The sequence below is a fragment of the Schistocerca cancellata genome, chromosome 2 (assembly GCF_023864275.1).
Source record: "Schistocerca cancellata isolate TAMUIC-IGC-003103 chromosome 2, iqSchCanc2.1, whole genome shotgun sequence".
Taxonomy (NCBI): Eukaryota; Metazoa; Arthropoda; class Insecta; order Orthoptera; family Acrididae; genus Schistocerca; species Schistocerca cancellata.
Genome location: NC_064627.1, coordinates 974,769,669 through 974,795,956, shown reverse-complemented (window position 1 = coordinate 974,795,956; position 26,288 = coordinate 974,769,669). Strand labels below are relative to the sequence as shown.

The 26,288-nt window shown below is 43.3% G+C and overlaps 1 protein-coding gene across 1 annotated transcript in view; it reads left to right on the top strand.

Moving 5' to 3' along the window:
* Positions 1–26,288, top strand: part of LOC126162948 (Golgi apparatus protein 1) — a 166,426-nt gene that overhangs the window by 109,288 nt on the left and 30,850 nt on the right. The window contains exon 13 of the mRNA XM_049919782.1: positions 7,405–7,524. Coding sequence (XP_049775739.1) covers positions 7,405–7,524 — 120 coding nt within the window. The remainder of the gene's footprint in view (positions 1–7,404; positions 7,525–26,288) is intronic.

Genomic DNA, 26,288 nt, shown 5'->3' with positions numbered 1-26,288 from the left:
ATTCTTTAAAACTGAGGGCCAATCTTTCTCTCTTATGAAAATGCAGATTATACTCACATATGTTAATGGTGATTAATTAAAAATAAAAAAACGAATTTAAGGAGGCAGATGGCAAAACAAGAGGGAAAGTAAAAATATCCCAGCTTGCTTTGTCCTAAACACAAATCTATAACAGGTACTAGTCACCTACTCACACTTTGCACGGGTAGCATTAAGCATCTACAACCAGACAACTTGTCTGGTGAAGCAGTAGTAGATAGTGTACACAAACGTTCCCTGTGAATTGTTCTAACTATAAGTGAAAATTATTTCAAAATCCCCACAGAATTTCCTCAAATTAGCATTCACTTACAGGCAGAAAAACACGACTTGGGACTTCAAATTAGTAATGTGTATAGATTATTGCAATATTGACAAATGTGGTCATGGAACTTTATTTTCTGTCAAGTAGGGACACACAGAATATTCATTGTAATAAAATTATCTCTGGTTGATAAATTACTATATTAAGCTATTTCATTGTTTAGGGAATCCAATAATGGAAAATCCAGGATGGAATATAACAATATTATGAAAAGGATAGTTGCTACTCATCATATAGTGGAGATGCTGAGTCACAATAGGCACCACAAAAAGACCGTCACAAAATCTATGAAAAGGATAGTTGCTGTTCACCATGGAGGGGAGATGTTGAATTGCGATAGGCACCAAAAAAGACTGTCACAGAATGAGCTTTTGGCCAACAAGGCCTTTGTCGAAAATACGCGCGCGCGCACACACACACACACACACACACACACACACACACACACACACACACACACACACACACGACCACAGTCTCTGGCAGCTGAAGCCAGACTCAGCACCTCCGCTTAGGGTGAGTAGCAATTTCATAATATTATTTATGGCATCCATTTGAATCAAACAGTGGATATTTTAGGTCTCCAAAAAGATTGTAGTAGGTGAGCATAAAACTTGGTACGTTATTCCGTGATTCATCACTCCACACAATGTTTTTCCACTGTTCAATTGTCCAATGTTTACGCTCCTTACACCAAGCGAAACATTGTTTGGCATTTACCAGCATAATGTGTGGCTTATGAGCAGCCGCTCAACCATGAAATCCAAGTTTTCTCACCTCCTGTCTAAGTGTCATAGTACTTGCAGTGGATCCTGACGCACTTTGGAATTCCTGTGTGATGGTCTGGATAGACATCTGCCTATTACACATTATGACAGTCTTCAGCTGTCGGCAGTCTCTGTCAGTCAACAAATGAGGTTGGCCTGTATGCTTTTGTGCTGTACATGTCCATTCACGTTTCCACTTCACTATCACATTGGAAACAGTGGACCTAGGGATGTTTAGGAGTGTGGAAATCTCGCGTACAGACATATGACACAATTGACACCCACCAATCACCTGGCCATGTTCGAACTCCATGTGCTCCACAGAGCACCCCAATCTGCTCTCTCATGATGTGTAATGACTACTGAGGTTGCTGATATGGAGCATCTGGCAGTAGGTGGCAGCACAATGCACCTAATATGAAAAACATATGTTTTGGGAGGGGGGGGGGGGGAGTCCGGATACTTTTGATCACATAGTGTATGTTACAGGGTTGAGCAGGAGGAGTAAATTTTAATTGAATGATATTCACAGTAAAGTCACATCAAGCTCCTCACTGATGAATATCTCATCATACAATGTCAGGTCTGCTCGGTCACCCCACAAATCCACCACCACAAGGAATTTGTCATACGCAGTGTTTGGTTTTAATGTTGTTTCCAAGAATTTTGTGTAAAGCTCCTTTGGTAGTTTTCCTGACTTTGAGCCAGTAATGATGCTGTTGTTGTTGTTGTTGTTGTTGTTGTTGTGGTCTTCAGTCCTGAAACTGGTCTGATGCAGCTCTCCATGCTACTCTATCTTGTGCAAGCTTCTTCATCTCCCAGTACCTACTGCAACCTACATCCTTCTGAATCTACTTAGTGTATTCATCTCTTGGTCTCCCCCTACGATTTTTACCCTCCATGCTGCCCTCCAATACTGAATTGGTAATTCCTTGATGCCTCAGAACATGTCCTACCAGCCAATCCCTTCATCTGGTCAAGTTGTGCCACAAACTTCTCCTCTCCCCAATCCTATTCAATACTTCCTCATTAGTTATGTGATCTACCCATCTAATCTTCAGCATTCTTCTGTAGCACCACATTTCGAAAGCTTCTATTCTCTTCTTGTCCAAACTGTTTACCGTCCATGTTTCACTTCCATACATGGCTACACTCCATACAAATACTTTCAGAAATGACTTCCTGACACTTAAATCTATACTCGATGTTAACAAATTTCTCTTCTTCAGAAACGCTTTCCTTGCCATTGCCAGTCTACATTTTATATCCTCTCTACTTCGACCATCATCAGTTATTTTGCTCCCCAAATAGCAAAACTCCTTTACTACTTTAAGTGTCTCATTTCCTAATCTAATTGCCTCAACATCACCCGACTTAATTCGACTATATTCCATTATCCTCGTTTTCCTTTTGTTGATGTTCATCTTATATCCTCCCTTCAAGACACTATCCATTCCATTCAACTGCTCTTCCAAGTCCTTTGCTGTCTCTGACAGAATTACAACGTCATCGGCGAATCTCAAAGTTTTTATTTCTTGTCCATGGATTTTAATACCTACTCCGAATTTTTCTTTTGTTTCCTTTACTGCTTGCTCAATATACAGATTGAAAAACATCGGGGAGAGGCTACAACCCTGTCTTACTCCCTTCCCAACAACTGCTTCCCTTTCATGTCCCTCGACCCTTATAACTGCCATCTGGTTTCTGTACAAATTGTAAATAGCCTTTCTCTCCCTGTATTTTACCCCTGCCACCTTTAGAATTTGAAAGAGAGTATTCCAGTCAACATTGTCAAAAGCTTTCTCTAAGTCTACAAATGCTAGAAACGTAGGTTTGCCTTTCCTTAATCTTTCTTCTAAGATAAGTCGTAAGGTCAGTATTGCCTCACGTGTTCCAGTATTTGTACGGAATCCAAACTGATCTTCCCCGAGGTCGGCTTCTACTAGTTTTTCCATTCGTCTGTAAAGAATACGTGTTAGTATTTTGCAGCTGTGGCTTATTAAACTGATTGTTCGGTAATTTTCACATCTGTCAACACCTGCTTTCTTTGGGATTGGAATTATTATATTCTTCTTGAAGTCTGAGGGTATTTCGCCTGTTTCATACATCTTGCTCACCAGATGGTAGAGTTTCGTCAGGACTGGCTCTCCCAAGGCCGTCAGTAGTTCTAATGGAATGTTGTCCACTCCCGGGGCCTTGTTTCCACTCAGGTCTTTCAGTGCTCTGTCAAACTCTTCACGCAGAATCGTATCTCCCATTTCATCTTCATCTACATCCTCTTCCATTTCCATAATATTGTGCTCAAGTACATCGCCCTTGTATATACCCTCTATATACTCCTTCCACCTTTCTGCTTTCCCTTCTTTGCTTAGAACTGGGCTTCCATCTGAGCTCTTGATATACATACAAGTGGTTCTCTTTTCTCCAGAGGTCTCTTTAATTTTCCTGTATGCAGTATCTATCTTACCCCTAGTGAGATAAGCCTCTACATCCTTACATTTGTCCTCTAGCCATCCCTGCTTAGCCATTTTGCACTTCCTGTCGATCTCATTTTTGAGACGTTTGTATTCCTTTTTGCCTGCTTCATTTACTGCATTTTTATATTTTCTCCTTTCATCAATTAAATTCAATATTTCTTCTGTTACCCAAGGATTTCTACTAGCCCTCATCTTTTTACCTACTTGATCCTCTGCTGCCTTCACTACTTCATCCCTCAAAGCTACCCATTCTTCTTCTACTTTATTTCTTTCCCCCATTCCTGTCAATTGTTCCCTTATGCTCTCAATGAAACTCTGTACAACCTCTGGTTCTTTCAGTTTATCCAGGTCCCATCTCCTTAAATTCCCACCTTTTTGCAGTTTCTTCAGTTTTAATCTACAGGTCATAACCAATAGATTGTGGTCAGAGTCCACATCTGCCCCTGGAAATGTCTTACAATTTAAAACCTGGTTCCTAAATCTCTGTCTTACCATTATATAATCTATCTGATACCTTTTAGTATCTCCAGGGTTCTTCCATGTATACAACCTTCTATCATGATTCTTAAACCAAGTGTTAGCTATGATTAAGTTGTGCTCCGTGCAAAATTCTACCAGGCGGCTTCCTCTTTCATTTCTTAGCCCCAATCCATATTCTCCTACTATGTTTCCTTCTCTCCCTTTTCCTACACTCAAATTCCAGTCACCCATGACTATTAAATTTTCGTCTCCCTTCACTATCTGAATAATTTCTTTTATTTCATCATACATTTCTTCATCATCTGCAGAGCTAGTTGGCATATAAACTTGTACTACTGTAGTAGGTGTGGGCTTCGTATCTATCTTGGCCACAATAATGCGTTCACTATGCGTTTACCCGCATTCCTATTTTCCTATTCATTATGAAACCTACTCCTGCATTACCCCTATTTGACTTTGTGTTTATAACCCTGTAGTCACCTGACCAGAAGTCTTGTTCCTCCTGCCACCGAACTTCACTAATTCCCACTATATCTAACTTTAACCTATCCATTTCCCTTTTTAAATTTTCTAACCTACCTGCCCGATTAAGGGATCTGACATTCCACGCTCCGATCCGTAGAACGCCAGTTTTCTTTCTCCTGATAACGACATCCTCTTGAGTAGTCACCGCCCGGAGATCCGAATGGGGGACTATTTTACCTCCGGAATATTTTACCCAAGAGGACGCCATCATCATTTAATCATACAGTAAAGCTGCATGCCCTCGGGAAGAATTACGGCCGTAGTTTCCCCTTGCTTTCAGCCTTTCGCAGTACCAGCACAGCAAGGCCGTTTTGGTTATTGTTACAAGGCCAGATCAGTCAATCAACCAGACTGTTGCCCTTGCAACTACTGAAAAGGCTGCTGCCCCTCTTCAGGAACCACACGTTTGTCTGGCCTCTCAACAGATACCCCTCCATTGTGGTTGTACCTACGGCTATCTGTATCGCTGAGGCACGCAAGCCTCCCCACCAACGGCAAGGTCTATGGTTCATGGGGGGGGGGGGCAGTAATGATTATGTTGTTATATTCTTCTTCTAACTTCTTGATGGCATCAGCAACTTTAGGACCAAATTTATTGGCAAGCTCTTACATACACAAAAATACAACGCGTAACAGTTTCCCTGAAGCGGTTGAACTTTGTTGCACTCTATAAGAGTTGAAGGTTTTGGAGAGATTGTGTCTTTTCACTAAAGCATTAGCTGTACCCTTGTAATCCAGGGTTGTGTTATACGTTGATTCATACAGGCATCCAGTCTGGTTGGTGTTAATTACATAATAAAGATTTAAGTTTGGCATTATACATCTCATCTGTATACAAAACTTCTCTGCTGTTTCCACTGTTTCTTTTGAAGATGCAACATGATTTTTGCTGATGAATTTTGTGATTTTTTGCTGTCTTATTGAAGGATTATGTTTGAAGGATGCCATCCATGTGTCACTAGCAATAAACCAAAATTTTTCTGACAAATAAGGGATGCGACTGCCATTGTCCATTATTGTAATGTTCTACTTGTCACTTGTTCGCAACGGCTTCATGCATCCTGAGATCTTTCCCATGCTTGAGTTAATGAATGCATTTTTGTCTTTTCTAGTGCCACCTTGTTCTATTTCTTTCCTCCAAATTTGAAGATAATTCATTTGGGTGAGCATTAGCAAAGTCAATCACTTTCTTTCTGTATTCAAGGAGTCCAAAGTATGAGAAGTATCGTAATCATCATTGTTCACATTTGTACTTGAAGATGGAACCTGTTAGAAATAAAATAGAACTGCATACAATAAAAGCACGTGTGTGTGTGTGTGTGTGTGTGTGTGTGTGTGTGTGTGTGTGTGTGTGTGTGTGTGTGTGCGTGTGCGTGTGTGCGCGCGCATCAAATTGCTGAATTTCCAGTCTGTAAACTTAGCTGAAACATCCCTCTCTGTCTACACAAAACTCTTGAAAGGGCATTTTCTCTTTTCCTATGGCTCACTCAGGTGAGATATCCAAGGAAATTGAAAGGATCGTCTAGCTGCTTCTACTCTCACAGTTTGAGCCATATCGGTCAGACCCATCCTGTGCCCTTCACATGTCAGTCACCTGCAACGAGATGCTGTCAGGTGACTGAGTATGCACAAGTACTGTGTTGACTACCAAGTGAATTACAGCATATGGCCTCTGTGACACAGACCAAGTAGACATATCTAAATATGATAATAGGCAGCTAAATAACTGATTATCATCGAAGTAGAGAGGGTATAAAATGTAAACTGGCAATGGCAATAAAAACAAAGAAAGGGAATTTGTTAAAATCAAATACAAATTCAAATGTTAGGAAGTCTTTTTTGAAAGTATTTGTGTAGAGTGAAGCCATGTGTAGAACTGAAACATGGATGATAAACAGTTTGGACAAGAAGAGAATAGAGATTTGTGCTACAGAAGAATGCTGAAGATTAGATGGATAGATCATATAACCAATGAGGAGATACTGAATATAAATGGGGAGAGAAGAAATTTGTCGCACAACCTGAGTAAAAGAAGGGACTGGTTGATAGGCTACATTTTGAGACTTCAAGGGATCATCAATTTGGTATTGGAGAGTGGTGTAGGGGATGAAAATCGTGACGGATACGAACAGATGACTACAGTAAACAGATTCAGAAGGATATAGGTTGGAGTAGTTAATACAGAGATGAAGGGACTTGCACAGGATAGAGTAGCATGGAGAGCTGCATCAAACTAGTCTTCAGACTGAAGACCACAACAGCAACATGATAATGGAATGTCGTGGTTGAGTATTAATGATTTAGGAGTGAAAAAGACCACTCACCAATAGTAGAAGTGCTGAGTGATTGACAGGTGCACAAAACAGAATGAAAGCTAGCGAAGTTTTCATTCCTTCCCCTCCCCCTTCCCCCCTCTCCCCTCGTTACAGCAAGAACAAACATGATTTATGGAACATAGTACTTCATAGATCCAACATAAGATACCACGATGTACAGGTTGCATGTAGCACTGAACACATTGAATGGACAACATTAATACAGGTTACAGAATAGACTGAGTGCTCATTTGCGATCGCTTAAATAATACTATTTCCTCGGAGAATCACCAGCGCGCGCCAGGTGGCCTCTATTTTAGAAGTGGCTGGTCATGTTATTAACCAATACCCTTTTTGTTTTTACATATTTTGCACATTTTGTTTTATTCCAAAAATTTTCTTGGTTAAGTATCACTTTATGGATGTTAATGTATTGTTTTCCATTGAATTATTTGTAATCAGACTTGTCTTAACAGGTGAAATTTCGGGAACAGAAGCTGAGTCAAGATTGTGAGTCTGAAATGACTAACATACTTCGTGAAGCTGCTTTGAACTACAGATTGAACCCTCTTCTTGCAACCATGTGCAGAAAGGAGGTAAGATCATCACAGACAATGAGCTTTTCTTTTTGAATGGTGCGCCTAATAATGCAGAATGTACAACTAACATTTTTATAGCGATCAGCATTTGTTACTTGTCAGACAGAGGCTCCTCAAATAAAAAATTAAAATATATCCATTTGAGATCCAGAAAAAAATAGAATACCTTCCTTTTGGTAACACAGATGTCAGCAAATAGAAAATTATGATATAAACTCTCTTCAGTGACCTTGAGTTAGTGAATGTTGTTGAAAGATCCTAGCCAACAGTAGTAGAACTTATTCAAGCAGATAAAGTTCACAATATGCAGAGAAGAGACCCCCCTACTGGAAGAATATCATAGAAATTAGAGGAAGTGTATGCTGTAAATAGTACAACAAATTTTGGATAACCATTTAGAGTATTCAAAGACAAAAGTGCCTACAACTTGTGGAAATTGTATACCAAATCTTTGAGCAGAAAGGTATATGCTAATCCACTTTTATTATGAAAAATATTTTCAGTTGAAATTAACTCCGATGACAATGATGTTGAATCACATATTAACATTATTATTGATTTATTAGATGAGCTGAAATTTTGAAGTTAGTTAATTAAATGAACTGCCATCAATGACAGAATTTGTCTGGCATGTGGCTAAGTGGAAGCATCAAAGTAACAACCACGTCTGAGCGTGTTTGGGCCAAAGAACAAATCTTGGCTCAGATACACTTGGTACTGACGTAGCAAACAGTTTATATGTGAGCACAATGCCAAGAAAAATTACCATGAAATCTTACACTGGCACGTCGATACACACACAAACATACATACAAAATTCTACCTTTTGCAACCAACAGTTGCTTCGTCAGGAAAGAGGGAAGGAGAGGGAAAGACGAAAGGAGAGGGTAAGGAGTCATTCCAATCCCGAGAGCGGAAAGACTTACCTTAGGGGGTGTATATAAAGATGATGAGACTTACCAAACAAAAGTGCTGGCAGGTCGATAGACACACAAACATACACACAAAATTCTAGCTTTCGCAACCAACGGTTGCCTCGTCAGGAAAGAGGGAAGGAGAGGGAAAGACAAAAGGATTTGAGTTTTAAGGGAGAGGGTAAGGAGTCATTCCAATCCCGGGAGCGGAAAGACTTACCTTAGGGGGAAAAAAGGACAGGTATACACTCGCGCGCACACACACACATATCCATCCGCATATACACAGACACAAGCAGACATTTGTAAAGGCAAAGAGTTTGGGCAGAGATGTCAGTCGGGGCGGAAGTAGAGAGGCAAAGATGAAAGACAGGTGAGGTATTAGCGGCGGCAAATTGAAATTAGAAATTAGCGGAGATTGAGGCCTGGCGGATAGCGAGAAGAGAGGATATGCTGCAGGGCAAGTTCCCATCTCCGGAGTTCTGACAGGTTGGTGTTAGTGTGAAGTATCCAGATAACCCGGATGGTGTAACACTGTGCCAAGATGTGCTGGCCGTGCACCAAGGCATGTTTAGCCACAGGGTAATCCTCATTACCAACAAACACTGTCTGCCTGTGTCCATTCATGCGAATAGACAGTTTGTTGCTGGTCATTCCCACATAGAACGCTTCACAGTGTAGGCAGGTCAGTTGGTAAATCACATGGGTGCTTTCACACGTGGCTCTGCCTTTGATCGTGTACACCTTCCTGGTTACAGGACTGGAATAGGTGGTGGTGGGAGGGTGCATGGGACAGGTTTTACACCGGGGGCGGTTACAGGGGTAGGAGCCAGAGGGTAGGGAAGGTGGTTTGGGGATTTCATAGGGATGAACTAAGAGGTTACGAAGGTTAGGTGGACGGCGGAAAGACACTCTTGGTGGAGTGGGGAGGATTTCATGAAGGATGGATCTCATTTCAGGGCAGGATTTGAGGAAGTCGTATCCCTGCTGGAGAGCCACATTCAGAATCTGATCCAGTCCCGGAAAGTATCCTGTCACAAGTGGGGCACTTTTGGGGTGGTTCTGTGGAAGGTTCCGGGTTTGAGGAGATGAGGAAGTGGCCCTGGTTATTTGCTTCTGTACCAGGTCGGGAGGGTAGTTACGGGATGCAAAAGTTGTTTTCAGGTTGTTGGTGTAATGGTTCAAGGATTCCGGACTGGAGCAGATTCGTTTGCCACGAAGACATAGGTTGTAGGGAAGGGACCGTTTGATGTGGAATGGGTGGCAGCTGTCATAATGGAGGTACTGTTGCTTGTTGGTGGGTTTGATGTGGACGGATGTGTGAAGCTGGCCATTGGACAGGTGGAGGTCAACGTCAAGGAAAGTGGCATGGGATTTAGAGTAGGACCAGGTGAATCTGATGGAACCAAAGGAGTTGAGGTTGGAGAGGAAATTCTGGAGTTCTTCTTCACTGTGAGTCCAGATCATGAAAATGTCATCAATAAATCTGTACCAAACTTTGGGTTGGCAGGCCTGTGTAACCAAGAAGGCTTCCTCTAAGCGACCCATGAATAGGTTGGCGTACGAGGGGGCCATCCTGGTACCCATGGCTGTTCCCTTTAATTGTTGGTATGTCTGGTCTTCAAAAGTGAAGAAGTTGTGGGTCAGGATGAAGCTGGCTAAGGTAATGAGGAAAGAGGTTTTAGGTAGGGCGGCAGGTGATCGGCGTGAAAGGAAGTGCTCCATCACAGCGAGGCCCTGGACATGCGGAATATTTGTGTATAAGGAAGCGGCATCAGTGGTTACAAGGATGGTTTCCGGGGGTAACAGACTGGGTAGGGATTCCAGGCGTTCGAGAAAGTGGTTGGTGTCTTTGATGAAGGATGGGAGACTGCATACAATGGGTTGAAGGTGTTGATCTATGTAGGCAGAGATGCGTTCTGTGGGGGCTTGGTAACCAGCTACAATGGGACGGCCGGGATGATTGGGTTTGTGAATTTTGGGAAGAAGGTAGGGGTGCGGGGTGTTGGTAGGGTCAGAAGGTTGATGGAGTCAGGTGAAAGGTTTTGTAGCGGGCCTAAGGTTCTGAGGATTCCTTGAAGCTCCGCCTGGACATCAGGAATGGGATTACCCTGGCAAACTTTGTAAGTGGTGTTGTCTGAAAGCTGACGCAGTCCCTCAGCCACATACTCCCGACGATCAAGTACCACAGTCGTGGAACCTTTGTCCGCCGGAAGAACGACGATGGATCGGTCAGCCTTCAGATCACGGATAGCCTGGGCTTCAGCAGTGGTGATGTTGGGAGTAGGATTAAGGTTTTTTAAGAAGGATTGAGAGGCAAGGCTGGAAGTCGGAAATTCCTGGAAGGTTAGGAGAGGGTGATTTTGAGGAAGAGGAGGTGGGTCCCGCTGTGACGAAGGACGGAACTGTTCCAGGCATGGTTCAATTTGGATAGTGTCTTGGGGAGTTGGATTGTTAGGAGTAGGATTAGGATCATTTTTCTTCGTGGCAAAGTGATATTTCCAGCAGAGAGTATGGGTGTAGGACAGTAAATCTTTGACGAGGGCTGTTTGGTTAAATCTGGGAGTGGGGCTGAAGGTGAGGCCTTTGGATAGGACAAAGGTTTCGGATTGGGAGAGAGGTTTGGAGGAAAGGTTAACTACTGAATTGGGGTGTTGTGGTTCCAGATTGTGTTGATTGGAATTTTGAGGTTTTGGAGGGAGTGGAGCTGGAAGTGGGAGATTGAGTAGATGGGAGAGACTGGGTTTGTGTGCAATGAGAGGAGGTTGAGGTTTGCTGGAAAGGTTGTGAAGGGTGAGTGAGTTGCCTTTCCGGAGGTGGGAAACCAGGAGATTGGATAGTTTTTTAAGGTGGAGGGTGGCATGCTGTTCTAATTTGCGGTTGGCCTGTAGGAGGATGCTCTGAACAACCGGTGTGGATGTGGGAGAGGAAAGATTGAGGACTTTTATTAAGGATAGGAGTTGATGGGTGTGTTGATTGGCTGAGTGGATGTGTAGGTGAAGGATTAGGTGGGTGAGGGCAATGGATTGTTCAGTTTGAAACTGGTATAGGGACTGATGGAAAGAAGGGTTGCAGCCAGAGATGGGAACTTTAAGTGTGAGGCCTTTGGGGGTGATGCCAAATGTCAGACAAGCCTGAGAAAATAAAATATGGGAGTGTAATCTGGCTAGGGCGAAGGCATGTTTGCGGAGGGAATGTAAATAAAACTTAATGGGGTCTTTGTGGAGGTGTTGTGAGGGTGACATGGTACTAGAAGGTGGAAAGTGGAACACGAGGCTGAAATGAAAATGAAAATAAATATAAAAATATATGGGGAGAGATAAAGGTAAAACTAGAAAGCAAATGGAGATCTGGTGTGAAAAAGGCGAAAAAGGGTTGGTTAGAGCTGGGCTATGTTTATCCTGTGGTGAACTTGTGTAGGTAGATAATGATGTGCATAAAGGTTAGGTGGTTATGTTGCCGCCAAAACACGTTAAAGGGTGGAGAAATACGGGAAAATTTCGAAAAAACTACGTGAGGATGTATTAAAAGGGTGGTTTGGTGGTGGCAGATTATGGAAATGAAGCTAACAATCGTCTGATGAAGAAATAATGACGTTAAAACCTGTGGGAAGCGGCTAAAAATGATAGATGATGTGAGAAAAACGGAAATGGAAATAAAGCAAAAGATATTAAAACTAGCCGAAAAGGTTGTTTAATAGATAATGGATCAGATTCTGAATGTGGCTCTCCAGCAGGGATACGACTTCCTCAAATCCTGCCCTGAAATGAGATCCATCCTTCATGAAATCCTCCCCACTCCACCAAGAGTGTCTTTCCGCCGTCCACCTAACCTTCGTAACCTCTTAGTTCATCCCTATGAAATCCCCAAACCACCTTCCCTACCCTCTGGCTCCTACCCCTGTAACCGCCCCCGGTGTAAAACCTGTCCCATGCACCCTCCCACCACCACCTATTCCAGTCCTGTAACCCGGAAGGTGTACACGATCAAAGGCAGAGCCACGTGTGAAAGCACCCACGTGATTTACCAACTGACCTGCCTACACTGTGAAGTGTTCTATGTGGGAATGACCAGCAACAAACTGTCCATTCGCATGAATGGACACAGGCAGACAGTGTTTGTTGGTAATGAGGATCACCCTGTGGCTAAACATGCCTTGGTGCATGGCCAGCACATCTTGGCACAGTGTTACACCGTCCGGGTTATCTGGATACTTCACACTAACACCAACCTGTCAGAACTCCGGAGATGGGAACTTGCCCTGCAGCATATCCTCTCTTCTCGCTATCCGCCAGGCCTCAATCTCCGCTAATTTCTAATTTCAATTTGCCGCCGCTCATACCTCACCTGTCTTTCATCTTTGCCTCTGTACTTCCGCCCCGACTGACATCTCTGCCCAAACTCTTTGCCTTTACAAATGTCTGCTTGTGTCTGTGTATATGCGGATGGATATGTGTGTGTGTGCGCGCGAGTGTATACCTGTCCTTTTTTCCCCCTAAGGTAAGTCTTTCCGCTCCCGGGATTGGAATGACTCCTTACCCTCTCCCTTAAAACTCAAATCCTTTTGTCTTTCCCTCTCCTTCCCTCTTTCCTGACGAGGCAACCGTTGGTTGCGAAAGCTAGAATTTTGTGTGTATGTTTGTGTTTGTTTGTATGTCTATCGACCTGCCAGGGCAGGATTTGAGGAAGTCGTATCCCTGCTGGAGAGCCACATTCAGAATCTGATCCAGTCCCGGAAAGTATCCTGTCACAAGTGGGGCACTTTTGGGGTTGTTCTGTGGAGGGTTCCGGGTTTGAGGAGATGAGGAAGTGGCTCTGGTTATTTGCTTCTGTACCAGGTCGGGAGGGTAGTTACGGGATGCAAAAGCTGTTTTCAGGTTGTTGGTGTAATGGTTCAAGGATTCCGGACTGGAGCAGATTCGTTTGCCACGAAGACCTAGGCTGTAGGGAAGGGACCGTTTGATGTGGAATGGGTGGCAGCTGTCATAATGGAGGTACTGTTGCTTGTTGGTGGGTTTGATGTGGACGGACGTGTGAAGCTGGCCATTGGACAGGTGGAGGTCAACGTCAAGGAAAGTGGCATGGGATTTAGAGTAGGACCAGGTGAATCCGATGGAACCAAAGGAGTTGAGGTTGGAGAGGAAATTCTGGAGTTCTTCTTCACTGTGAGACCAGATCATGAAAATGTCATCAATAAATCTGTACCAAACTTTGGGTTGGCAGGCCTGGGTAACCAAGAAGGCTTCCTCAAAGCGACCCATGAATAGGTTGGCGTACGAGGGGGCCATCCTGGTACCCATGGCTGTTCCCTTTAATTGTTGGTATGTCTCGCCTTCAAAAGTGAAGAAGTTGTGGGTCAGGATGAAGCTGGCTAAGGTAATGAGGAAAGAGGTTTTAGGTAGGGCGGCAGGTGATCGGCGTGAAAGGAAGTGCTCCATCGCAGCGAGGCCCTGGACATGCGGAATATTTGTGTATAAGGAAGTGGCATCAATGGTTACAAGGATGGTTTCCCACAACTTCTTCACATATGTGTGGATGGATATGTGTGTGTGTGCGAGTGTATACCCGTCCTTTTTTCCCCCTAAGGTAAGTCTTTCCGCTCCCGGGACTGGAATGACTCCTTACCCTCTCCCTTAAAACCCACATCCTTTCGTCTTTCCCTCTCCTTCCCTCTTTCCTGATGAGGCAACAGTTTGTTGCGAAAGCTTGAATTTTGTGTGTATGTTTGTGTTCGTTTGTGTGTCTATCGACCTGCCAGCACTTTCATTTGGTAAGTCACATCATCTTTGTTTTTAGGTATATATATATATATATATATATATATATACACACACACACACACACACACACACACACACACACACACAGACGCAAGCAGACATTTGACTGCTTGTGTCTGTGTATGTGCGGATGGATGTGTGTGTGTGTATACCTATCCTTTTTTCCCCCTAAGGTAAGTCTTTCCGCTCCCGGGATTGGAATGACTCCTTACCCTCTCCCTTAAAACCCACATCCTTTCGTCTTTCCCTCTCCTTCCCTCTTTCCTGACGAAGCAACCGTTGGTTGCGAAAGCTAGAATTTTGTGTGTATGTTTGTGTGTCTATCGACGTGCCAGCGCTTTCGTTTGGTAAGTCACATCATCTTTGTTTTTAGATATATTTTTCCCAAGTGGATATATATATATATATATATATATATATATATATAAAAATCACACACTCCTCAGAAACAGTGCATTCTGTGCTAAGTCCACATACTAATCTAAGTTCAGTCCATGCTGTGTAGTTTCACGTAGAGTTGTCATCCCCCCAAACAGTGACCATTGATGAAGAACCAGCAGGTGGTGCTTGGTGGTCTGCAGAAGCCACCACCGGGAGAAGTGGCAGGTCTGTGTCCATGGGTGTCACTGCAGAAGGACGAAGAAGGATGACGGCCAGTGGAAGATGCAGGAGTCACCACAGTACCGGAGAGTCCGCAGGTGGCTGCTGACGAGGATGGAGGAGGCAAAATTGATTTCAATGAAACTGCAAAAGTCCGTGGGCAGAGGCCATAGTATACGTAATTTATCCGTGGCAGGTGAGCAGGCCGCAATCATCTTGTGGGTCAAGGTTCGGTAGCACCCAAACTGATGTTCCTGCAACAAGCTGCCCACTGGGAAGGGAGAGGCCTCAGGGATGACATGTACTGGGGGTGGGCACATTATACCTAAGAGGGTGTGTGAGGGTCGCCATGCAGCCAGTCTGCTAGCATGACACTGCAAAGTCTGACCAGATATGCTCACATGGCTCCATAGTGTCTGGGGAGGTGACAGGCTGTACACTGACAGACTACTTCCACAATGTTTGAGTCAGTGTTTGGGTCCATCATGACCAGTAGGTAGGAAGCTTGGGCCTGGGAGGAGTGTCTGGCCTTCCGTGTTGTACAATGTGAATGAGACAGTGTAACATCAGATTCTTGCAGATGGTGGGTAGACATTATGTTGAATTGAGATCTAATGAAGCTGGAGACCATAATTCATGTCGATTGAAGGCTGTGCTGGGTCCCATCGGGAATCGGGGCAGTGTGAATGGATTTGCAAGTAATGTTGCTGCTCGATAGTGGATACAATAATGAAAGCTAGACAAGTATAGTGCCCAGCACTGCAGGCAATGGATGGTCCAGTCTGGTAAAAAATGGTCGGGGCCAAAGGCGGTGAGCAATGGGCAATGATCTGTGAAAAGATGACATTTATGTCCATAAAGGAATAATTTAAATTTCTGAACTGCATAAATCGTAGTGAAGGCCTCGCACTTACTGGAAAATAGCATTGCTGAGAAGCAGACAAACTCTTAGAAGCATATGCCATAGGGCACTCAGTGCTGTCGGGCTGCTCATATGACATGATTGCGCTGGTACTGTGGAGAAAGACGTCAGTTGCTACTGCTATTGGCAGAACAGCAGTGTATGTTGTCAAACACAGTGCCTCCTTAAGGCAAGCTATTAAAGCCTGAAAAACTAGTTGGGCATTCCATGCCAAGTAGTCTTAACTTCAGAAAATGTGCCTGCTTGACTGACCAATTTTCTTTAAATGTTTTGTGAATGTTCAGACTTGTTCTCAGTAAACGTTGGTAAAGTTTTACTTTTGCCAATTCAATACTTGTAAAGGTATAGTCATTTGTTTTACCCCAAATCACGGCAGGGTTTCAATAGGCATTCACCTGTGGCAGGCTCTGTCGGAAGTTCACAGTGTTGCTCTTTCATGGTGCACTCACACGGATGACAACACACTGCTAATGCATGCAGCTTTCAAATGTGCGCACATTACTTCATTCCTCTTCCCTTGGAGAACAGCTTGGATTCTAGAGATGTCCACAGCGTCTTCCTCTGCGAGGCTCTGACTGAGATGACGTGCTGATACTCGGGCTTATGGTTGGAAGTACTTGGGGCATGGGCAGTGTCGCAGTCTGCCTTCTTGTTTCAACACATACAGTAGGATGGGTGACCTTGGTGTGAGCTCCATGTCCACATCGGGCCCAGGGCCTGGTGGTGGTGTGGTGGTGGTGGTGGTGGTGGTGGTGCCCACACAGTTGGTGGCTGAGGCGGAAGAGATAGCTACAGCTCACACAGACTGTCGTGGCGACATCGGTGTTGGAGCAGGAGTTGCACAGTTGTTCACGTGCAGGCACAACTGGTCGTAATCACGTGTGCAGAGACCCTCCTCCGTGCAGACATCGCAGAGATGCAGCCACAGCATTGGGAGATATGACGGCAGGAATCCATTTTGGGTCATGAACAAACCTGCATGCCCAGGCTGGAAATGGGACGATGGCTGCATGGGTTGGTCTCCCTGTCTGGGCCACAGGAGAGAGCAGAAGCATCCAGGGTTGACACCCATGGAGCAGCTTGTTGGGGCTGTTGTCACCGCACAGCGTGAACAGATAGGAAGATCCAACGCAACGTCGGATGGGGACCAAGTCACATACTTTCTAATTTGCGTTTTGAATGTCCTAACTAGCCTTTTTGCCTCACTGTTGGACTGCAGATGGAAGGGCGGGATGCAAATGTGGCAAATCCTGTGGGCATTGCAGGAGATGGTAAACTCCGACGACACAAACTGAGGGCCATTTTTAGAGACCAACATTGCTGGAAGTCCTTCGATGTAAAACATTTTTAAAGGGCTACAAAGGTTGCAGGGGCCAATGTTGACAGGCAGTGAACAACATATTGAAACTGAGAGAATGCATCAGTTACTATTAGCGAGTATGCATTAAGGAAAGGGATGGCAAAATTTATGTGGAGACAGTCCCAGGCCTGCAGAGATTGTGGCCATGGAGACAACGCTGCCCACGGGGCAGCTTGCTGCAATGTGCATTGAGAACATGCTGTAACCAAACGAGTAATGTTTCCGTCGAAACCAGATCAAAAAACATGATGGTGGGCTAACACCTTAGTGCGTGACACCCCACCAGTGATCAGCGTACAGCAATTGCTGGATCTCCGAATCGAGAGCCAAGAGAACCACTATGTGACGAGCTGAACAGTCCACATCAAGGAATAGAACACCATCAGTGACAGAGTAACGATGCCGAAACACACAGTAGTTACAGAGGGAGTCAGAAGTCTGCAATGTAGGTGCCTCAGGTCAGCCATGTTGTACACTGTATATCACTTTCCGTAAAATCGGATTGGTAGCACTACTCTGCGCAACCGGAGGGCTAGTTATTAGAAAACCACCGACAATTAGGTGAGTGCATTCATCAATGTGGAAACAGAGTAACTCCTCCTGATCAAAAACTCAGTCTGGACTGAGCGGAAGATGGGAGTGTGTGTCAGCATTCATATGTCGAAGCCTGGGGCAGAAGTGAATCTCATAGTTGTACCAAGAGAGGAAATGCGCCCAGTGTTGAAGGTGATGTGTTGCTTTGTCTGACAACAACACTGATGGGTTAAACAGCGAAACTAACATCTTCTGATCCGTGATGAGATGGAATTTTACAACATGCAGGAAAACATGAAACTTCTGTAAGGCATAAACAATGGCGAGGGCTTCTTTCTCGATTTGTGAATATCTAATCTGAGCTGACTTAAGCATCTTTGACGTGGACGCAATAGGCAGCCTGGAGCCATCAAAATATTTATGAGCGAACACTGCTCCTGCCCATTCTGGGATGTATTCGTTGCTAACGTCAAATTTGACCCAGTTGGTATGTTATGAGGTAAGGTACAGATTGAAAAATAGACTTCAATTTGGAAAATGCAGTTTCACAAGCCTGTGAACAGTGGAAAGATGTCCTGTTATGCAGCAAGGCATGTAACAGCTGTGCAGTTGGTGCCACCCCTTCAAAAACTGATGATAATGAGCTGTCTTACTTAAAAAAAAAAAACACAGAGTTCCTTGACCAACATAAGACGCGGAAGAGCCACAATGGCAGAGACGTTATGACAAAGAGGTTCAATACCAGCACTAGAGACTTTGAACCCAAAATAAGCAACAGAAGGTTGAAAGAAACGGCATGTTTCCGAATTGCAAATACTGGAAAGAGTGTACATAAGTTGTTAAGGTGTCTGGCAGTAGAGGAGTCGGAGACCACAATTTCATCAAGATAGTTAGCACAGCGAGGCACAGACGTCTTTAGTTGTTCAAATAACCACTGAAAAATCGCTGGGGCACCGGCCCCACCAAAGGGTAACGACAACTATTGATACAAGCCAAAAGGCATATTAACAACCAAGAGAAATTGAGAGTCAGCATCAATGGGAAGCTGCAGATATGTATTGGAGAGGTCGATCTTGGAAAAGTACTGACCACCAGTGAACTTCACAAAAAGTTCATCAGTGTGTGGCAAGTGATATGCATCAGTGATAGACTGAGCATTCACAGAAACTCTGAAATTGCTGCAAAGGCTTAATAGTTCCGACAGCTTCTTGTCAATGACTGAGGGTGTAGCCCATTCGCTGGATGCGATCGGTTAAATGACCCCGGAGGTGGTCAAACTCCGTCTTGACTTGTTCACATAACGCCATTAGCACAGGGCAAGTCCTAAAGAAAGGGTGATGTGAATTTTGAAATTATTGGCACAACTCAAGCCCACAGAAAACAAGACGGAAAATTCAGATTGTAAAGAGTCGGGTTGTGTATAAAGCACTTGATAGAGATGAGATTAACTTCATCGGAAGTTGTAAACCCTAAAAGGTTAAAGGTGTCCAAACCAAACAAATTTTCAGTGCTTGCATTTTTCACCACCAGAAAAGTCAGCAGAGGAACCACAGACTAGGTCTGAGAAACTACCTAATATCGGAATGCTTTGTTTATTGTGTGTGACTAATGTACGTGACACTGGCGCTGAAGGGTGAGAACCCAAGTCCATGTACGTTTGCAAGTTGAGTAATGACACGGCGGCACCAGTGTCAACTTCCGTGTACAAAACCTTGCCATCTATAAAAAGCTTATTGGGTGCAATGAAGATGGCCGATACACAATTAACGTCCCTGTCATGCAATAGACTGTTGGAATTTTGCATTACAAACAGAAGCAATGTGGCCCATTTCATTGCACTGGCCGCAAACGGCCCACTGCTTAGGACAATCCAGCCTGTCATAAGCAAAAAAACATGACAGACAAGTGGGAAGCATGGAATGCTTGTGTTGTTGTTCATTACTGGGCTTGCTGCTGCTACTGCGGTCATGGCTGCCACAGTGAATTGGGCCGGCCGCCATGATGTTTTGCTCATGTGAAGACTACTGCCACTATATCATTCTCCTGTGAACTGTCTGACAAACGACAGGGGGAAGTGAGTCAAACTTCTGCAACCTCACACTACAATTCAATTTGAGTACCCCCAGCTCTCGAAACCTCAAACGATTGTTCAGTAATCAGAACGTCAGAGAGGGAGGGGTTTTCACATTGAAGGCCCTAAAAATCAACAAGGTAAAGGTGCTCTGAAAATGGGTATATTCCAGTGACATTCAGATTAAATCTAACATATTTTATTACGCTCTACAACTGTTTAGTGCTCTGTGTGGAAGATAGTATCAAAAGTCGTGATGACTGGGAAATGAGTCTTACTGAGAAAAACTGTAAATAAGTAGTCTTACAAAATTATTTTTATAAAAAATAAAGTTGAATAAGGGATCAAAGAAAAAGAATAGTTTTCTCGTTTGTGGCTCTAATAATGCGAGATAATCACATTTGAAAAGTTAGGGTTTTGTGTGTGTGTGTGTGTGTGTCTTAATCAAAATTTCTTCCCAAACAATCCTATCAGTCACATCATCTGACTGGCAGTGAAGTTTTTCTCATGACATTCTATTGCAAATTAATGAACCTTGTAAAAATTGAAGTAACTTACAGCAAACATAAGCCTAGGAGACTAAGAGAGACCTCTTCTAGATTTGTTCTCTGACACTTCTAGATATACATCATCAGCTTGGGATCCTGTGTAAAGAAACCCTTACCAGCCTTTTGAGAATCTGTGGTTAAGTACCCACCTGTGGCTGCTCTTGCACAGATATCGGCTATGGCACCTATGGCAATGGCGATGCTGGTTTTGTCACTGTGAAAATAACGAGCAGTGGTTAAGCCACCATGGACCAAAGCAACACAGTTATACAATTTTTCATCAGCACGATAATGTCCCACATAAATCACAATTTATGGAAACACCAAGTACACTATACCTTAGACTGGAATTAAACTAGCACATCAGTAGAATTGCATAATAAAAAGACATACTAGTAATTCTCTGTGACATGAATCGATTCCAAACAATGTCAGGAAGACTGCCGTGAACTTCACTGAAATTTACACAGTGTGATAATGGTATAAAGATGATGGCTATTCAAACAAAGTATGCTGATGCTGTTATGCAGCAGTTTTACTAACATGATCTCCACTGCCTTGGTAATCCACAGTTAAATTGTGGAATTTATATCCAGTTTGAGTCTGTACTTATAGCAGAAATCAGCCTGAAAAGCTTTCGTGAGTCATGACAAAAGACAACCTTTTTTGAAGTTTTGTGAATTATTCCTTATCTCTCTTCCTGGTCATTAAGCCTTTTGATATCATCATCCAACGAGAGCACAAAAGAGTTGTAGAACATAGTAAAAGATGTCTGACTTAATTTGAAATCCACAGGAATATGGGCCCATTTTCAATGCACCTCCAACTTGTTTTTTTAAAGCCTTATATGTTTGCATTGCAAAACCAAATCTAGTTTTTTGGGTGACTCAGAACATGATCTTCTAATGAAAGTAGTTTAAAAGTGTTTGCAGATAACTTTTTTTTTTTTTTTTTTAATATATAAATGGGCCAAAAGTAGCCATTTTCGACAACTTTAGGAAAGCCATCAACTTTGTCCTCAACATGTGTAGAGTACTTGGATGAAGTATTCTGAGACCATGTTTTTGTAAGTTTGTACGTGCCAAGTTTCAGGTTTATCCCGCAGTTACTTTCAGAGACGTACAATGCTAAACTTTACATTTTTTCGAACATCTATTTTTGCAGCTGACTTTGCTTCATTTTATCCATATGAAAATTGCTGAGAGTTTTTTTTATTATTCTTTCACTTAAGACAGTGCAAAGTGTTGTACAGTATGGCCTAATTTTCTTCCTTTAAAGAAAGTACTGGCAGAGGTACTACATCTCAAAGTTGCAGAAAACTCTCAGGTTGATAGCTGCATTATGGTGTTGAACAAGTGACTGTATTTCCAAAAGTGTAGAATTAGTCATTTTGAAACCTTACCTATGTTTGTTGGAAATGTATCCAAATGTTCATAAAAAATTCCATCAAAATCCGTGATGGTCATGGGGTAACCTCTAGATGAACTGGCATGGAATGACTCAGCTGACAGCAAGGTGTTCTTTTGAAACATGCACCGTGGCATCTTAGCTGGTTCAGTGTGTAAGGTTTCCACTAATTTTGCAATGAATCGACCATAATAGTTTATCTTACCCAGAAACACTTTTAAGTCTTTTATGTTTTTTGGCTGGGGGCAGAGACTGCAGTAACTTGTTTTTGTAGAAAAATCTTCTTGTAATAAAGAAAATGTTGTAGACGACAAAAGTTCCACCAAATTTGTTAAGGAATCAGATTTTTGTATGAGGTGGCATGGTTCAAGATTTCCTGACAACATCTACATCTACATGATTACTCTGCAATTCACATTTAAGTGCTTGGCAGAGGGTTCCACTCCCGAACAGCGTGCAGGAAAAACGAACATCTAAACCTTTCTGTTCGAGCTCTGATTTTTCTTATTTTATTTTGATGATCATTCCTACCTATGTAGGTTGGGCTCAACAAAATATTTTCGCATTCAGAAGAGAAAGTTAGTGACTGAAATTTCGTAAGTAGATCTCGCCACGACGAAAAACGTCTTTGCTTTAATGACTTCCATCCCAACTCGCGTATCATATCTGCCACACTCTCTCCCCTATTACGTGATAATACAAAACGAGGTGCCCTTTTTTGCACCCTTTCGATGTCCTCCGTCAATCCCACCTGGTAAGGATCCCACACCGCGCAGCAATTTCGAGACAATGTTTCGTTGTGGAACCTATTAAAGGCATCTCGCATTGAAGTCCGTGCCAAATTTTGCGCGTCTGTAAATTTTAGCCAATCTTTGGGATTTCGTGTTCTTCTGAACTTCGCATGCTTTTTCCGTTGCCTCTGCAACAGCGTTCGGACCTGTTTTGTGTACCATGGGGGATCAGTTCCATCTCTTACCAATTTATGAGGTATGAATCTCTCAATTGCTGCTGCTACTATATCTTTGAATTTGAGCCACATCTCGTCTACATTTGCATAGTCAGTTCGGAAGATATGGAGATTGTCTCTTAGGAAGGCTTCTAGAGACACTTTATCCACTTTTTTAAATAAAATTATTTTGCGTTTGTTTCTGGTGTATTTGGAAGAAGCGGTATTGAGCCTAACTATAATGACCTTGTGATCACTAATCCCTGTATCAGTCATGATGCTCTCTATTAGCTCTGGATTGTTTGTGGCTAAGAGGTCAAGTGTGTTTTCGCAACCATTTACAATTCGCGTGGGTTCATGGACTAACTGCTCGAAGTAATTTTTGGAGAAAGCATTTAGGACAATCTCGGAAGATATTCTCTGCCTACCACCGGTTTTGAACAAGTATTTTTGCCAACGTATCGAGGTAAGGTTGAAGTCCCCACCAACTATAACCGTATGAGTGGGGTACTTATTTGTTACGAGACTCAGATTTTCTCTGAACTGTTCAGCAACTATATCATCGGAGTCTGGGGGTCGGTAGAAGGAGCCAATTATTAACTTAGTTCGGCTGTTGAGTATAACCTCCACCCATACCAATTCGCACGGAGTATCTACTTCGACTTCACTACAAGATAAACCACTATTGACAGACACAAACACTCCACCACCAATTCTGCCTAATCTATCTTTCCTGAACACCGTCTGAGACTTTGTAAAAATTTCTGCAGAACTTATTTCGGGCTTTAGCCAGCTTTCTGTACCTGTAACGATTTCAGCTTCTGTGCTTTCTATTAGCACTTGAAGCTCAGGGACTTTCCCAGCACAACTACAACAATTTACAACTACAATTCCGACTGTTCCTTGATCCAAGCATGTCCTGTATTTGCCATGCACCCTTTGAGATTGCAGCCCATCTCGTACTTTCCCGAGGCCTTCTAACCTAAAAAACCGCCCAGTCCATGCCACGCTACCCGTGTAGACACCAGCTAAGTGTAGTGAACTCCTGACCTATTCAGTGGAACCCGAAACCCCACCACCCTATGGCGCAAGTCAAGGAATCTGCAGCCAACACGGTCGCAAAACCGTCTGAGCCTCTGATTCAGACCCTCCACCTGGCTCTGCGCCAAAGGTCCGCAGTCAGTTCTGTCAACGATGCTGCAGATGGTGAGCTCTGCCTTCATCTTGTAAGCAAGACCGGCAGCCTTCACCAAACCAGATAGCCGCTGGAATCCAAAGAGAATTTCCTCAGATCCAAAGCGACACACGTCATTAGTGCCGACATGTGCCACCACCTGCAGCTGGCTGCACCCTGTGCTCTTCATGGCATCCGGAAGGACCCTTTCCACATCAGGAATGACTCCACCCAGAATGCACACGGAGTGCACACTGGATTTCTTCCCCTCCTTAGCCGCCATATCCCTAAGGGTCCCCATTACGCGCCTAACATTGGAGCTCCCAGCTACCAATAAGCCCACCCTCTGTGATTGCCCGGACCTTGAAGGCTGAGAATCATCCTCTCAAACAGGGCAGGTAGCTGTATCTGGCTCAGCCAGAGACAGTACCTGAAATCTGTTTGTCAGATGCACCGGGGAGGCTTTCTGATCAGCCTCCAGGGACGTCTTTCGCTGCCTGCCACGCCTTGGAACGACCTCCCAATCAACCACAGGCGAGGACTCAGCCCCACTGCGGGCAGCAACCGGGGCAACCACAGCGGCAGACCAATCTGGGGACAGACAGGACGAGATTGACATCCCCGGGATACCGAAGTCTGGCTCCCCACAGTGGTGCCCATTGGCAACAGCCTCAAGCTGCGCGACCGAAGTCAGCACCGCCTGCAGCTGTGAGCGAAGGGATGCCAACTCAGCCCTCATCCGAACACAGCAATCACAGTCCCTGTCCACCTCCTCTCTTTCCAAATCAAAATTTTCAAAATCTGAAAACTATAATTGCAATCACTGGTGGTGAGCATCCCGCTCTTGATGGTGTTCATTAAACGGTGGAAAAGCCGTAAACACAAGTAATGTGGGAGACTGTCAGTAATATAGCTGTCACTAGTTCCTGACAACCCCTCTCAGCTTTCATTAGTAGTTGCTGTATGTGTTGCAGGAGTGAAAACTCACAGTCGCTTACAAAAATGATCAAGGTCTATCTTACACACATCATGGATCCTATCCTAGAAGCATGCCCCACCCTCCCTCCAGTTTATTCACAAGAAGTGTATGTGGGGTTCTCCTAAGAATCACTCCTAGCTGTCTTAAATCTCCATTCCAAAATAAAGTCCACTCCACTCTGTGTCAAAATTCTGCCTATGGCAATTAATGGCCCCTGCATTCCACAGGTCACACCACAATTGCCTCAGATGGGCTCAGAGTCAGATTGCATCCCAGATTCTGATGTAGTTTAGACAGAGTGTGCCTCCACTCGGTAGTGGTGTCTCAGCAGCTGACAGTAGTGTTGTGTCAGCTCTTCGGTTTCCACAGTAACATCAGGTGGCCCACAATTCCATTAGTCAGAAAGACTGGCAAAATAAAGTTTGAAAGCTCTGATTGTGCAGAAACTACATTTTAAAAAAAAATGCTCTTGTATTCCTAGAGTACTAAATAGTCTTTTCTGAGTCTGTAAATTACAATTGGAAGGTTACAATTTTGTTTCTGTGTGCAAAAAATCAGTTGGCTAGCTTCTGAAACCTGCTAAAGTTATTTTTGTAGCTAACGGAAAAGATTTGGGATTATTGCTTTCGAGTTAAAACAAACAAATGCTATAATAATTACTGGTGTTACAGACAGTAATTATGTAGACATATGGTGTAAGAGCTCAGGATATTTGAACATTGAAAATATGAAAATATATTCTTTTAACTTCTAGTTTGGACAGCTTGAAAGTTTGCAACCTGTAAATAATGTTTGATGTATATGGAGGGCAGACAGACATTGTTACTATACACTCACTCTCATATTCTAGTCGCTGTCACTTGAATGGATACTTAGTATTGTTTGTTCATGTAGCACATGACTACATATCAAAAGGTGGCGTACTGGTAAGATGACATGACAACAAGGAGGCAAATGGCTCAGTTGTTTGCCTCAGTATAAATAAGAACCTCTATTTGGGCCATGAATTAACATTGCCTGCTTATTAAACAAACAGTTGTACAGAATGTATTTTTACATCTTGAAATAACTGAAGAAATTTATATGTAAGTGCCTCAAGAAGTCAAAAATACAATGGGACTTTTTATATAAACTTAATGAAACCTTATGAGGATTAATCAGACAGAGGGAGCATGGAACTACACATTTGATAATTTTATGAAGGAAACTGGTTTTTGACAATCTGAAGTTGATAGCTTTAATAACTGATGATATTCTGATCAGCTGAGAAATTATAAAAATAAACCTGCATATATTAATTGAAAACGAAATTTCAAACTAAATTATCAAACTGAAGGAACCCAAATTCTCTGCGATAATTATTATACTGAGATGGTTCCTCAATGAGTGCATTTACCTCCAAAATGTACTGGAAAGATAAAGAGCAGTTCCATAACAAAGATGAATGGAAGTTGGTCCAGTTCCTACAGTTTCAACTTAAGGCTGTATTTGTAATACCCATACATTGCTTCATTTGCGGAAGAAGA